We start from the raw sequence: 16,991 nt of genomic DNA on the forward strand, positions 1-16,991 counted from the left end.
CCGAATGGGCCCTATGGGACATATACCTTGACCAAAATTTACCTAAACCACCACTGGGTCATCGAATTTTGTTAGCTAAAATTGCAGCAGGAAAGAAGACAATCTTATCTCAGTGGATATCCACAGATACCTTGACAATACCTTTGTTAATACCCCGTATTTCCTATTTGTTCCATATGGACTGGCTTGAAATGTCAATTAACAAGGAAAAACAGGTCAAAAAGTTTTTCGAGATATGGTTACCATATGTTTGTGCGTTACCTTCTGTGACAAAAGATAACTTACGCCAAGCAGTGAAGTTAACTGCTTGGTACAACCTAGAAGTTATTTCAACAGGATGCTCACACTTCTAAAGTGGTAATTTGGCTGACCTATGGTGTTTATTGGAGATACGTGCAGTTCTCTCAATCCGTTTGTTTCTGACAGCTTGCATATGTTTCATGGTAAATATAAAATGTAATTGTATATACATTTGACTGTGATACATTGTCTATTATGTATGTTTTATTAATGTATACAGTTTACCAATAAAATATTTTGAAAAAAAAAAAACTAGTGGATGCATGTTGAGATTTTGTTGTTTAACTGGTCTAAATCCAAATCCTAAATGATATAACTAAAGAAGAAAATCTATTTTCCTGATTGATATTGAATAAATTATATATATATATATAAAAAATATCCAGCTAAATACAGAGAATCTGGTGCATACAATCCATGTAAAAAAAATATAAAAATAAAAATACTAATACTACAACAGTACTTCTTATTTGGCGTGTTACTGATACTATTAATTATAAAATAAATATATACACATATATATATATATATATATATATATATATTGTAAGTACACAGGTTCCCATATAAATACATAATTATTTCTAAGTGTTCTATAATACAAGGATATAAACGGCCATATACACAATATTGAACATAAGACATAATAAAAAATTTTTTGTCAAAGCATCATGAGGCTGATTAGTCATGAGCCAGTGGCATGGTCACAACTAATATTAATATTAATACACATATACATAAACAAACAGAAAAGCAAAGATCATGTACAACAATAACAAATGCATTAAACACTTATAATAAGAGGTTAATTATAAATAAACCAATGGGACATACAGAAAAGGGAAAAGGGGATGTTATATTGTGTCAAGCATCTATATGTATAGCAGATAGGGGACTCTTAAATACCAAATAAGTCTGGACAACCAGATGTTAATATAGGTACAAAGGGATACAAGAGAAACTCATAAGAATTACATACGTTTCTAACTTCCAAACTTATACAACCTTGATTAGCTTACTTAACCTTAACTACAAATAAAGACACAGACACCATAGCTTGGCTAAAAAAGGTCACAGCTTTTATTTATAATTGAATCAATTAACCTAACCAGGGTGGCAAAGAGACGCTGCAGACTCAGTTCTAGCTTTTTAACTTACTCCAAAATACTCAGGGAACGCCTAAACCGTTCCCCCTTTCAGACGCACTTAAACCGTGAGGGTCTCACTTCCCTCCTGGGCCAATCCGAGGCGTTTCGTGCAAAAACGCCCGGGTCCCCCCGTGCGGAGCAGGACAAATCCGCCTTGTACATCGAGAGCAAGTGCTCCCACAGTTATCTTGCGTCCCATAAAACCACTGAGCTGCAGCGTACTCCCGCCAAAGCCAGGCCCTAATAGAGACTGGCCCGCCACCCAAAAGAACTAACCAAGAAACGAAAACAAATCCTGAACAAAAAGATTCATACCCAGTCCGTTCAAATGCACGCCATCATGACGGAAGAAACGTACAAGATCACCCTCAAAAAAGCCATGACGCACCACCAAGCCACCTATCGACACGACATGCTTAGACACTGCCACGTTCACCTTCCTCCGTGTTCTTTCCAATGCCCCAAACTTTCGCACTCCTCTCCACGTCAAGCGGGGTGTCATCTCTGACCACACCATCTGAATGGATGGCCATTTTGTACGAATCGAATCCACAATCTCACGCAGACTCACGATTAAACCCACGCCTGTCAGCTGACCAACATCATTGCCACCAACGTGAAGCACCAGCCATTCGGGCATTCCCCATTTTGCTACCGCAGAAACAATCAGTGCCAAAACACCGTCCACTCGCAAACCTCTCACTCCAATCCAACGCACTTTCCGACTACCAATTGGCAAGCCACTAGTCCGACCCGAGACATGTTTTTCCGCCCAAAAAATGTAGGAGTGGCCAACCAACCACACCTGCCCGTCTTCTTTTGTCAACACTGCAAAAGAAGAAACCCTAACATGAGAAACCACACCCAACCTGGATCAAAACGACACAACTTAGAACAAAACAGAGCAACTAACTAGCAGGGATGCCAAAAAAGGGGGAAACAGGAACCCGAGTGAAGAAGAAAAAACCAAAAACCTACCCGTGAACCAAATTGGGCCAGATCATGGCTAACGGGAGGAAAATTAAAAAATCCCCTCACACCCCCAATTGTTGAACGCTAACCGTTCAACGATTGGCAGGTAAACAACGTTTTCGGGTTATCGCAGGGTGCGCACCTACAACTTGTCGCAGCGAACATACTTCTTATAACACCCTGACTTCCAACGCCCCACCTTTTGAATATCCGAAGGAGATGCCCCTGCAAGCGCTGCACAAGTGGCTGCCCCTATTCGAAAGGAATGGGTGCCATAATCTGTATGATCTAAACCCAATTCTATTAAACTTCGCTTAAATAACGCAGTGAACTGAAACTTTGTGAGAGGCTTAGCATCCGCATGAACCAACCACTGAATCCCCCCAACTGGGCGCACTAACATGTATTGCGATGCTAAATGAACCGGGCAAATATTACAATCCTGCTGCTGCGCAAGCGTGACCCATTTACTCCTACCTGACTGATCCGTTTTAGAGAGACGGAGCTTACAAAGCACCGGCGCATCTCTAAAAACAATGTCCTTATACAACAACCCGGAGGACTCAGATAAACTATTAACTGCCACTAATTCGCTAACCCTGAAAGCTCCAAAAAACGCAGCAGAAAAAGCTAAACGAAAAAGAGCAGCCTCAAACGAATCAGAAGCTACCTTCTCCATAACCTTAAGCAATGCTGCCAAAAGCTGGGTGTCCACCGGCCGACGGGAATCGGCGTGAACAGGAGCTTGCCTAGCCCAACCTTTTAGAGCCTTAGCAAGAAGAAAAGACCTGGTTGGGTCAATCAAACCTTTTAGTTTGCAAAAAAAAGAGACTCCCGCAAGCGCCGACGCCACGTAGGCCCTGGACCTCCCCTGCTGATATCTCTCCCACACAAAGGATGACAGCAACTCCTTCGGAGACTTACCCTCCGAATCTTGGCGCGCGCAGTGACTGCTCCAATCCCGCCATGTGGCCGAGTATTTGCGGAGAGTTGATGGAGCGAGCGATTGCATCGCCAAAGCCTCTAAGCCGGCCTGATTATCTGCCACACAAACGGGGGGCATGTCAAACCAACAGCAGAAGCAGACGGTGCAAGCGCCCGAAAACGTTCAAATTGAAAACGAGACAATGCGTCTGCAATCTCGTTAACAACACCCGGTACATGACGAGCTCTAAAACGTATGTTGGCCTCTAAACAGCGCAAAATTAAATGACGAAGCAAACGCAAAACTAACGGAGAGGATGATCGCTGATTGTTAATAGCATGCACCACCCCCAAATTGTCGCACCAAAAAATTACATGCCGGTTACTCAGACGCGCTGACCAGAGTTCCACAGCAACGACAATTGGGAACAGTTCCAAGAGCAACAAATTACTAGTTAAGCCTCGTCGCGCCAAACTAAAGGCCAAGCAGTAGCGCACCATTCCCCATTGAAAAAAGCCCCAAAACCAGATGATCCAGCCGCATCAGTATACAGTTGCAATGACCCATTTGCCACTGGAGGCGCTGGCCAAATACGTTCGCCATTGAACTGAACCAGAAACTTGGCCCAAACCCGAAGATCTTGCTTAATCTCTGACGACAAACGAATATGATGATGCGGCTGTCTCGACCCAGCAGTGGCCCTCTCCAATTTCCTACAGAAAACCCTGCCCATGGGAATTATGCGACAAGCAAAATGAAAGGAACCCAGCAGTGACTGAACTCCACGTAATCTTACCGTGTCCACTGCTAAACAACCCGCAATCTGTTCTAACAATCTAGCCACTTTGTCGCTTGGTAACCTACAACAACCCGCAACCGTGTCTATCTCAATTCCCAAGTACGACAGACAGGAAATGGGACCCTCCGTCTTATCTTGCGCAATGGGAACTCCTAAACTGCGAAACAGAGCTTGAGCGGAAAACAGGAGGTCTGCACAGACGTCGCTCTCCCCTGGACCTATGAAGAGAAAGTCATCTAAATAGTGTGCCACGCCCGCTTGTCCTGTGCCGGCATGAACACACCAGTGTAGAAAAGAGCTGAATTTCTAAAAATAGGCACAGGAAACCGCACAACCCATAGGCAAACATTTGTCAACAAAGTAACCTGACTCTAGTTTGAATCCCATAAACTGCATAGCGTCTGGGTGCAACGGCAATAAACGGAAGGCTGACTCAATGTCTAACTTAGCCAGCAGCGCGCCCTGCCCAAAACTGCGCACTAAACCTAAGACTTCATCAAAACTTTGATATTTCACTCTACAAAAACTATCAGGAATGGCGTCATTCACCGAACGCCCATCAGGATATGATAGGTGTTGGATCAAACGAAACTTCCCAGGGGCCTTCTTGGGTACCACACCTACCGGAGAGATACAAAGATCCTGCAACGGAGGAACAGGGAAAGGACCCTCCATCCTCCCCAGCAGCACCTCAGCCCTAACTTTCGCTTGCACAACTTCTGGGTAGTCCCTGGCCGAGCGCAAGTTACGGGGAGACCGGACCCATAAAGGACCCACTATTGGCAGAGAAAAACCGAACGAAAAACCTTCTAACAAAAAAGAAGCGTCCTCCTTATGAGGATATAGACCCAACCAGCGAGCTAGTGCAGCTAAACAAATAGGCGAATGAGCCTTAACCAGCTCCTTTTGACCCTTCACGATCCTGGGTGGCACTAGCAGACCCTCTACGGCAATCCTTGGCTGGATGTTCCCCCCCGCAGAGACGACAGGAGTGACGAAAACGACAGGACGACCCCCGTGTACACCGGGAGTCGTTGAAAGCAAAACACTTGCCCTTCATAACTCCCGTCGCCCCCGTCCTGCCACTAGCATAACCCTTGCGAGGATGCATCCCGTCCAAAGGGGGCCTACGCTGCTGCGACACCTCTAACCACACCTCTACGTCTTTTGCTCCGAACGGAATAATCTTGCTGCCATCATGCTTTCTTCTAAATTGCACGTCGTATTCCCGCCATGCCAAGGCCCGCGAACGGACAAACATGTCTAGCACTAAAAAAATATATCTCACTATGTTTACATGTTCATCCGCTCGCGTCTCCAAATAGCACGCCGCAAATACCAGCATGCCCTTCAACCAACTGGTGAAACTACAGAAAGCCTCCTCGCCCATACCCCCCGCCTTCTTAGCCTGACCAAAAGCCTTTTTCATATCTTCGGTAAGCGTAAAGAAGTCGACAAATTTACCTTTACGAATTCTCCCCCTCACACTCTTTCGCAGGCCGCAAAGAACGGCGGTGTTCGCACAATGCACTGAATCAGCCCCTGCCGCCACTGTAGCTAGCTCCACACTAACGCCCTGTGCAGCTGTACTCACTGACTTCTTGGCTAAACACCTGGCAACCATTTTGGCTATTTTACGCGGGCGCGCAGGGGAACCAGAAGAATGAGAAGAAGAGGAGGAGTCAGACATAGACGAACAAGAAGACTCATGCTCACCAGCACCAGATGGACCTGGAACAGCTCCCTCGACTTGCTCATTCGTCGTGGTCGAAGACTCGCCTGTCGTCCCTTTCTCCGCGCACACCGGATCAGCTGCTGCAACAGTGATTGGTTCGCTTGACGGAGCCTCGATCGCCCTCCGATTATCTGCAACCGGGGTAGACTGGTGAACAACAGGACTGGAAGTCACTACCATCTGCGCGGGGGGGGTGGGAATGCCGGGCGTAGGCGGAAGGGGTGCAGGCGCGGCTAACAGACGAGCCGGAGGCACCAGCGTGAAGTCGGGCGTCGCGGACAAACTGGTGGAGGTTTGACTGTACATGACAGGAGATGCGGAAGGTAGCATCGGCATGGGAGCCGATGATGCGCTTTGCTGCGAAATTGGCAAATAAGGGAAATAAAGCTGCGGATGAAAACCTGAGAAAGGGTAAGGTCCAAAAGTGGCCCCAGAGTAGTTGGGATAAAAAGGCGGAGAGGACACAACTGAGGTGGAGGGATAAATGGGGGGGGCCGCCCCGGAGCTCCATGAAGCCTGACCCCAGGATGAGCCGACTGACAAGGGGGGCGCATTATAAATGGGAGGTGGGGCACTGTTGGCGGGGAACCATGGATTCTGATAGGTGGAAGGGACAGCTTGCCTAGGCCAAAATTGGGCAGGTTGACTAAGCATGGGGCTGATAGACCCAGGGGTGCTACTCAAAATGGCCACCGGGGTTAAGATGGCCGCCGGGCCCGACGTGCAGACCAGGCCTGCGGGACCCCCCGCTCCCCGGGGACCAAAACCTAATGACCCCACGTGACCCGCGACGCTAACCGCCGGCGGGCCCAATGCAGAGTAACCAGCGGGAGGCGCGAGCACTTGCGCCCCCGCCGGTGCAGCGTAAGCGGCAGCCGACGTGTGGCTGATGGGCGCCGGCAAGGAGCGTCCATCGGACGCTCCCGTCGGCGGACCCGAAACAGAGTAACCAGCGGGAGGCGCGAGCACTCGCGCCCCCGCTGGTGCAGCGGAAGTGCCAGCCGCTGCGCGACTGCTGTGGGACGGCGAGGAGCGTCCATCGGACGCTCCCGCCGGAGCCGCGTGGGGAGTGAGTCGGCCCGGGGAGGTTGCAGAGTGCACAACCTCCGCCGGGGTAGCAGGACCCGCATGATGCGCTGGTGCAGCCGCACCAGCGTGCACGGGAGGAGGGGGAGCCGATGGGAAGGACGGCAGTATCAGAGGTGAGGTGGGGGGGAAGGAGGACGTGGGGACAGCACAGGTGGGGAAAGGGGGGGGCGCGGACGCGCAGGGGGCAAGCTGAGGGGGCTAGCATAATCAGCTAGCTGACGGGGTGGGGGAGCAGAGCGACGTGGGCGAGGCATGATCAAACTAAGCTGCTTGGGCTATGGCACAGGGGCACTGGTACTTAGCTTTCAAAATTTCTTTCAAAGAGGCTGATCCCAAGGACCACAGGCTCCTATATAGTCCCCTATAACCACTCCCCCAAACTATATGACTGGCCCTTGGAAGCAGCTGATCACACCCAAACTAATACTCAATTTACCCAGCAACAAGGCTGTCATTCAAAACACACTGTCAGTAAAAACTAATAATCTTAACACTCCTCAATCCTATTCATATTTCGTCATTCAGAGACTACTAAATAAAATCAAGGTCAATATTTTCATAAAGACCCTGAGGACTTAAGGTCTGCATTTTCAAGATCCAGGCTGCTTCTTGTTTAGACAGCAGCCTAAATCTATTACCTCCTCTGATCATATGTGCAATCTGCTCTACACCGACCACTTAAACCGCTATTGTGATATTCCACAAAGTGTCTAGAGACACTAGGTTTATTGGATTTATTCACAATATTGCGTCTGTGTTCCAAAAAGTGTTGTTTTAGTGGATGTATCGTACGGCCGATGTAGTGCAGATTGCACGGACATAATTTTTTTTTTTACATTTTTACTCCCAGGAGCCTTGATCTGACCCAATTTGGTTCACGGGTAGGTTTTTTAGTTTTTTTCCTCTTCACTCGGGTTACTTGTTTCCCCTCTTATGCATCCCTGCTAGGTAGTTGCTATGTGTTCTTAAAGTTGTGTCGGGATGGTTGGGTTTGGTAAAGTGCTCATGGTACAGAATTTTGATTTTCACAGGATTGCTGCAGTTGACAGTATGCTTGGCTTGTGGGACCTCTTTAATTTGGACTTTAGCAACATGGTTTGGTTACACAGCGTTTGTTTTATGGGTGACAGATAGAAAGGTGTGCGCAAGCGCCCCGGATGGCCCAGAGTGGAACTCTCACATAGTTAGTGCATCCCGAGGGGGGGGGGGGGGGGGCTGGGGGAAGGAATGTGTCAGTCGTTCCAAGTATTTGAGTGAAAGAAAGCTGGAACTGAGGGCCTAATTCAGACCCGCTCACGAGCGCAGGACGCTTGCAAGCGGGTCGATTGTGCCCTAATGCGCACAACGGAGGGAGCTCAGTCATGCGCGAGACCTGCATAGCGACAGCCAAGCTGTCGTTATGGGTCTCGCACCAAAGGGGGAATGCTGTCGATGGTGAGTGACAGCACGCCCCCTTTGGTGGGCGTGCCGGGGGCGTGGCTGCCAGACAGGCGTTCCCATGGGAACGCCTACCGTATGAGTCCGGCCCCACTGACATCAGTAGTGATGTCAGTGGGAGTGATTTTGGCTCTGATAGAGCCAAAAGCACTCCTGTGCTTGCGGCAGCGTGACCCTACTGCAGGGTCTCGTCGCAAGCCTGATGGTCGCGATTGTCTTGGCCATCGCGACCATCATCATGGCCGCTCACTATAGCTGTGGGTGGTCACCCACAGCTATACGAGTGACCAGGAGGCCGCTCCATTTTAAGGTAGGAGGGCCCTGATTCAGAGCGAGCGCTCTGGTCAGAGCGTCTGGCTCTGAATCAGGCCCGGAGTCTGCAGCATCTCCTACCACCCCAGTTAAGTGAATTAATAAATAAAAGCTGTGACCTTTTAGCCAAGCTCTTGTTGTCTGTCGTTATTTATCAGTTTAATCAAGTAAGCTATACAAGGTTGTTAAAAGGTTTGAAGCAATAAACCAATGTATTATCTTAGAGCTCTTGCACCAGTGAAGGAGGATTCCAGTGCACACCGATTAGGAAACCAAGCCCATGGATTGCTGCACTGTGGCACCATAGATACACATACAGCTCAGCCCACTATCAAATACCCACATTTTTATCCATACATAGGTGTAATTCCGGCCAACTGGGTCTCTACTCTGCACCTAAGCAACTTTGATAGATCAGAAAATAAACTCACTTTTACCCATGTGATATATTAGTACCTCAGTCATTTTAATTTAGCCATGAACTCTCAAGCATAGCTATCCTTAAAACCAGGGCCATTAGGGTGCATTGGAAACCCTTCTGTTCCATAAGATGACTGCTATAGTGGGTTTAAGGTGACTATATATAATGACTGTACTTGAGGATTGGTACATGACTTCCCCAGGTGTCTATACTACAGCCACTATCTGGGCACCAGTATGTTAGGGTGGGGGGGGGTAGATAAAGCCATTGGAATTAGTCAGGATCACTTCTCCGACAAGAGACCAGTAATGTCACCCTTTCACAGCCCATCTGCTCAATACAGTTTTGAGTATTGGTTTTAAATAAAAAAATAAAAATCCTGGAACACAATATATTCATTACACTTTAAAATTAGTATCTGGTTCTCATTTCTCTCACCAGGAACGGGTTTGCCAAAAAAAAAAAAAAAGCCCCCCCCACACAAAACCACCTCTAGTCAGTTTCATTAAATCTGTTTATTCAGATTAAATTGTAGCCCCAGAGGATACAACAAGTGGTCAGAGTTTAGAAGTTGGTGTAAGACAGAATCAAGTTGGTCACCAGATTTACATACTCCTGAAAGGACATCTTTCCATCTTTATCCTCATCCAGAGACTTCAGGATCTTATCCACATAAGACGGATCTTTCCGGGCCTGTCAGAGGAAGGGAGATGGTTATTGGAGAAGTGTCAGTGGGTAACGCCATAAAGCTCTGGTTACAGACTAAGCTGCCTAATTTACACTAGTAAATCACAGGTAATATGCTTTCTGCATTGTGTAAACAGATGCAGAACAGTCACAGGGATGAGCCATGTACTGTACTCTGGGATGAGAGACTGAACTTGTTATGACAGTTATATTACACATGTTTGTATGTAGTCTGAGTAGACCTTTTATATAATAAGGTATTTATCAATGTTATTGCACATGTCACATTTTACCATGAGGCAATCCCATGTAATCACAGAACAGGTTAAAAATAAAACTAAGAGCCCTTTTCCTGCACCATACACAGTATAAGGCGCTTTAGTCCTCAAGTATACACAGTGTAATTCCCACAAAGGAATCCAAGATCATTTACACAGTTATCCAATGCTGAACATAACTTTAGCACTTTGCTGCTTAATCTCTTGGGGCCCCAAGTTCTAGTGGGCCATGTTCTAGGGCCCAAAAAAACAGGGGATCAGATAAGCGTTCTTAGATCAGACACTATGGGAACCCAAAAACAATTCCCCAGACTTTAACTGTGTCCTGACCCACAAATTCGGCACCATGGCTTTAGATATAACTGTCCACCTGCATGACCCTACTGGCACACATGTCCCCATGGTTCTACAGGTGGTCTCACCCATTCAGGCAGCATCAGCTCTTTCTGCAGCAGCTCCTGCAGCTCTCCCCTGCTCAGATGATTCTTGTTACCCTCCTGGGTGGAGTATTTGTAGAACACAGAGATCATTTCTTCTATGGCTGTTTCCAACTCTGAAGGCATCTCGGGGCAGTTAGGTTGTCAGACAATGAAGGGCAGGAGCTTATGTTGTGGTGAAAAGTCTGGAAGTGAATATGTAAGAGGACATCAGTTCTTGAGGGGGCAATAGAACACAACCCCCTCCCCCCAGTGAACAGGTGGAACATAACACAAGCTGTATAATGACAGATATGAAGGTTAGAAACTGGACAGATGGGAACGTCTCATCATAATTGGATAGGACAGTCTTAGTGAAGTTGAAACCAATGATGTAGAGCACAGGTTCTCAAACTCGGTCCTCAGGACCCCAAATAGCGCATGTTTTCCAGGTCTCCTCCCAGAATCACAATTTAAATAATTAGTTCCACCCGTGGCTTTTAAAATCTGTCAGTGAGTAAATGAATACACCTGTGCCCCTGCTGGGTGACCTGGAAATCGTGAACTGTGTAGGGGTCTTGAGGACAGAGTTTGAGAACCACTGATGTAGAGAGTTTGTTTTAAAATTACAAGTAATCTCTATTACTGGGTGTGATACAAGTTACTATGAACATGTTGAAATACATAGTACAAAGTTCTTAGGTTCATATAAATCACATACAGCACCTGTAATCCAGTATAGCTCAAATATTATACAATACCACTCTAAAGAGAATCCAGGTAATATCCAGTAATGTTACCCCATTCCATCACCAAGTAATATGACTAATGAATCCTTTGTGGCGTGACTTCAGGGTTTCATGTATACAAGAATGTATAGTACACGTGAGACAGGACACACTGACATCACACTCCTGTTACTTCTTTGTGTACAGGAGTCTCATGTGTGCACCAACATAACAGCAGCATACAGAGCATTGCTGGCTTGTGTACATTATAGAATGCAGGAAACCGTTGCAGCAATCGTATTCTAAGAAAATATGACATGTTATAGAGAGTAAAAGGTTACAGGGAGATAGCGAAGTATAAAAAAAACAAAAACAAACAGCAGTGGTGAGACTGAGATTTAACTTAAGGAAATACACAAGAATGTAGCTATCACAGCAGTATAGGGAGTCACCTGGAGGAGCCTAGCACTGAGAGTCCGCAGTGGGGCACGTAAGGTTGCGCATGTGCTATGACATGTCAGAGGTCACAATGCCATTCAGACTTATTGCGTTGGCTGTGCTGCACAGCTGATGCCCAATCTATCTGCAGCATACATGCCTACTCTCCCGATTTGGCCGGGAGCCTCCCGAAAATCGGGTGCCGCTCCCGGCCCCCCGGAAAAGTAGGCAGGCCTCCCGACATTTTCAGTCCCCCCCGCAATGTAGTGCTAAACCCCCGCTGCGGAGGGGCTGATGACGCGAGTTGCGCTGAAACACGTGATCATAACCCCACTCCCCACATAGCAATGCTGGAAATATTGGCATCTTGTTGTGGGGGCAGAGCCTAAATGACGCTATCGCATGGCTCCGCCCCCAGTCCACCCCTAAACGCTGGTAAACTGTCCGGCCACGCCCCTCTATACAGGCCCCACCCCCCCTGCTACACCGACCTGGCTGCTTCCTCCCGGAGGAAGCAGCCAGGATGTAGGCAAGTATGATCTGCAGATATGCTACCACCCATACACAGGCTGCCAGGGAGGGGGCACAATGTGACCCCCGGCCAGATGGCAGAGATGGTTTTTCAGTGTGTATGAACAATCTGAATATGAATATTAGATATACACACACACTCTATCTATCTATCTTTCTGGTGTGTACCCAGCTTTACATGCCCACACTCCCATCAGCCTTTGCAGCCACATGACTGATGTCATCTCCCACACATGGGGACAGATGAAAGGGAGAGGAGGCTGATGGAGTAGAGCACAGGTTCTCAAAGTCAGTCCTCAGGGCCCCAAACAACGCATGTTTTCCAGGTCTCCTCACAGAATCACAAGTGAAATAATTAGCTCCACCTGTGGATTTTTCAAAATGTATCAGTGATTAACAAATACACCTGTGCACCTGCTGGGTGACCTGGAAAACATGACCTGTCTGGGGTCCTGAGGGCAGAGTTTGAGAACCACTGGAGTAAAGGATCTGAGGATGGGGCGAGCATATGCCACCAATAGAGAAATAACCCTGTGTTCTGGTAGTGAGGCGGCCGCCAGTAACCTTTATTTTTAACAATGGAAGACGCCAGGGCATGTCTGAAGAATGAGGGGAATCTACCACATGAGGGGAGCAGGCTAATTAGGTGATCAGTGTGGGAGTAGGTGTGAGGGAGGGAACCCAGGTGGTTAGGGGAGAAAGAACACCCCACAAAAATATCACAAGTGTAATTAAATTGCCATTAACTAACATCTCCAATAAGCCACTCATACCCATTTTCCACCAAAATTCTGGGTCTTACCCAGAGTTGGAGCAGGGTTCCTATCCTGAGTCGGCGCTGCTCACACCGGAGTCGGATCTGCATAGATCCGGCTTTTTCGGCATGTAAGAGGTTGCTTGGAGATGACGTCATCTCCAAGCGCCACTGAAGCTGGACCAATCGGCCGGCTTGCAGCACACTCCAGGTCATCAAGACCCGGAGTGCGCCGTACACACAGCAGGGTTTCACGGGCTACGCCCATGTTAAACCCTGCTAGTTGCCTGGGTTGGATTGCTGGGTCACTCAAACCCAGCAATCCAACCCTCTCCCCTTTTACACCAGGGAACTGCCCGGGTTAACCCTTCACTAACCCGGGTTTTAGCTCCAGTCTAAAAGGGGTATAACAGAAAAAAAAAAAGTTAATAGTAGCTCATACTATTGTCACCGTGAATAATTCCTAGGTGTATGATATACAAAAAGAGGAAAAACTAAACCAATTGGTTCCTGTGACATTATGGTACGAAAGGATAATAAAATAAAAAAACACCTTACTTGGCAGCACTCATGCAGCAGTCATGTACAGTATTGTCACCTGCAGTAAGGACAGCACAATAGAGCATTCCCAAAATATGAATGAGAATCTTCAATATACAACTAAATGGGCATCTTAGTGTATAAATGTGTGAGCTATATGAACAGGAACCTTAAAACAAAATAGTGGTAGAAAGACAATTAACCCAATATAGATATATAGGGCTGGATTCAATTAGCCGCAGTTACCACAGGCTAATTGATCCACTGGGCCTATTATAGCTTGCAGCATGCCTGAAGGGGCATGCTGGACAATCCGGCATGCCCGACCGAGCAATATTTAACCCTCGGTCACCCGCATACACACTACAATTATCAGGGCACCCACAGATATCAGGCGGATCGCCCCGATAATTGTAGCGTGTATGGCCAGCTTAAGAAGGCTTAAACAAACACATTAAGCGCCCTGATTGCAGGAGCCACAAAATGTGTTCGCCCATAGCTCCAGGAACTTGTCCTGGATTCCACCTTTTCCCAGGGCAGTAAGTTACTCATACTTGCCTACCTTTTAAATCTCCTCCCCGGGAGAACCTGGGGAGGAGAAGCAGCTGGGTCCCGACAGGGGCGGGGCCAAACAATTCACAGCGTTAAGCCCCGCCCCCTCTGCAGCAAATTGCCGCATATTTAAATAAGGGGCAGGGCTAAATTACGCGATTCATGAAGAATCGTGTCTTTAAGCCCTGCCCTGTACACAGGGACCCACGATTGCCGCGGAAGTTCTCCCCATTCTGCCCACTTCATTAGGAAGTGGGCAGAATGCGGGAGAAGTGCCTACCCTTCCGGGTGTGCGGGGGGTTACCCGAAAAATCGGGAGCCTCCCGCGAAAACCGGGAGGGTAGGCAGGTATGAAGTTACTGCATGTGGCCCATATCTTTACATTAGCCTCCTTTATTATGGAAGTATAAATAACCATATCAGGCCATCAGCAAATCTGACTATAGACAGTCTCTGATGTGGAAATCCAGAACCCAATATAATAATGAAAGATTAGTAGCTTGCTATACCTGTTTGAGTGCCTGTATCATTGTAGTTCAGTGCTAGGCATCCAGGTATATACCGGATGGTGCAGTACCTGCGTCAATACAGCTCTGTGTTAAGTAACCAGCTATAGCCCAGGTATATACCTGATGGTGCAGTACCTGTGTCACTGCAGCTCTGTGCTAGGGACCCAGGTGTAGCCCAAGTATATACCTGGTGCAGTGCCTGTGTTAGTGCAGCTCTGTGCTAGATAACCAGGTGTAGCCCAGGTACCGTATATACCTGATGGTCAGTGTAGCAGACACATATGATCTTGGTGAGGACAGTGGGAAGTGGAGATAAATCTAAACATGGAACCAGTGTGTTAAGTACATACAAAAACCTACAGTACACGTGACCAGTAGACCCACAAATATAAGCCATCCTAACACTAAAATTACCTTACACAGATAGTACACTCAGCTTCCTCAGAGGCATATGGGTGTATTAACTGAGCCAGGCATATAAGTATCCTTAATTGGCTAATTGTATGCACATGCAATTAGCAGTAATTAGCACACATGTAGCAGTTATATATAGAAGAATAATAGTAATGTCCTCTCAACAGGAATAAAGATGGTGTTTATACATATTAATAGTATTAAGGAGACAATCCTATTTATGGCCACACATGTAGCAGTTATATATACAGGTTGAGTCTCCCATATCCAAATATTCTGAAATATGGAATATTTCGAAAAATACAGAATCATTTTGGCATGACTTAGATAATTAAACCTTTGATTTTTGATGGTTCAATGTACACAAACTTTGTCTAAGGCACAAATTATTAGAAATATTGTATGAAATTACCTGCAGGCTGTGTGTATAAGGTGTATATAACACATAAAAGCATTCTGTGTGTATATTGGGGTCCCATTCCCTAGATATTTCATTATGATATGCAATTATTCCAAAGTACAGAATATTCCGTTATCCAAAATACCCCTGGTCCCAAGTATTTTGGACATGGGAGACTCAACCTGTACAAGAATAATAGTAATGTCCTCTCAACAGGAATAAAGACGGTGTTTATACTAGGGGTGAGCGGGTTCGGATTTCTAAAATCCGAACCCCCCCGAGCCCCCCCGATCCGAGTCCGATCCGAGTCAGGCTCGACTTTTCCCGCCTGACTCGGATCTGAAATCGAGGCAAAACGTCATCATCCCGCCTTCCGAGTCTCGCGGGTTTTGGATCCTATATAAGGTACCCGCGTCGGCGCCATTTTCTCACTCGGCTGTGGACAGTGAAGAGGGAGGGTGGGAGTTAGGGCTGTGTAGTGTAGTGTAGTGTAGTGCTGCTGTTGTCCACTACTTCAAAGTCCATAGGGGCTGGCTGTGTTGTGCTGTGCTGCTGTTGTTAATAGGGGCTGTGTCCACTACTTCAAAGTCCATAGGGGCTGGCTGGACTGTGTTGTGCAGTCAGTTCTCCATAGGGGCTGTGTCCACTCCAAAGTCCTGTGCAGTGTCCCAGTCCTAAAGGAGAGCTGTAGTGTTGTCCAGGGGGTGCTCTGTCCATCAGGGGCGCTCCCCCCAAGTGCTAAAAAAATAATATATTTTCTGTGTTTGTGAATTGTGTGCGCAGTAGCCGCACGTGCATCAACAAAGTAGTGCCAAGCGTGCGCCTGTGTCATAAGTAAAGGGCCGGCTGGCTTGACCGTTAAAGGGTGCTGTAACCCCCGAAAGTACACTCCAGTCCAAACCAAAAAAAAATTATTTTCTGTGTTTGTGAATTGTGTGCGCAGTAGCCGCACGTGCATCAACAAAGTAGTGCCAAGCGTGCGCCTGTGTCATAAGTAAAGGGCCGGCTGGCTTGACCGTTAAGGGTGCTGTAACCCCCGAAAGTACACTCCAGTCCAAACCAAAAAAAAATTATTTTCTGTGTTTGTGAATTGTGTGCGCAGTAGCCGCACGTGCATCAACAAAGTAGTGCCAAGAGTGCGCCTGTGTCATAAGTAAAGGGCCGGCTGGCTTGACCGTTAAAGGGTGCTGTAACCCACAAAGTACACTCCAGTCCAAACCAAAAAAAAAATTATTTTCTGTGTTTAGCCGCACGTATATATCAAATCGATATAACATAAATGGAGGACCAAACTTTCTCCGATAAAAATAAAATAGAGAAAGATCAAGAACCACTTCCTCCTAGTGCTGAAGCTGCTGCCACTAGTCATGACATAGACGATAACATGCCATCAACGTCGTCTGCCAAGGCCGATGCCCAATGTCATAGTAGAGGGCACATACAATCCCAAATGGCAAAGTTCAGGAAAATGACCTTGAAAAAGACATTTAAATCAGCTGAAGAGAAACGTAAACTTGCCAATATGCCATTTACGACACGGAGTGGCAAGGAACGGCTAAGGTCGATCCCTAGTATGTTCATGACTAGTGGTTCAGCTTCACATGAC

At 47.0% G+C, this 16,991-nt stretch overlaps 1 protein-coding gene across 2 annotated transcripts; it reads right to left on the reverse strand.

Annotated features, from left to right (window-relative positions):
* Positions 1-9,638: 9,638 nt before the first annotated feature.
* LOC148436105 (protein S100-A1-like) lies at positions 9,639-15,036 on the reverse strand. Of its 2 annotated transcripts, none has more exons than XM_088465292.1 (3): positions 14,986-15,036; positions 10,526-10,725; positions 9,639-9,831 (listed from the first exon to the last, which is right to left on the reverse strand). In XM_088465292.1, the coding sequence occupies exons 2-3, from the start codon at positions 10,664-10,666 to the stop codon at positions 9,703-9,705; spliced, it is 270 nt and encodes an 89-aa protein (XP_088321418.1). In that variant the 5' UTR covers positions 10,667-10,725; positions 14,986-15,036; the 3' UTR covers positions 9,639-9,702. The 2 variants fall into 2 exon arrangements, with proteins under 2 accessions (XP_088321418.1, XP_088321419.1); XM_088465293.1 differs by having other exon boundaries at positions 14,991-15,018.
* Between the last annotated feature and the right edge of the window lie 1,955 nt (positions 15,037-16,991).

Source organism: Taudactylus pleione, unplaced genomic scaffold (assembly GCF_031769625.1).
Source record: "Taudactylus pleione unplaced genomic scaffold, aTauple2 ptg001956l, whole genome shotgun sequence".
NCBI classification, from domain to species: Eukaryota; Metazoa; Chordata; class Amphibia; order Anura; family Myobatrachidae; genus Taudactylus; species Taudactylus pleione.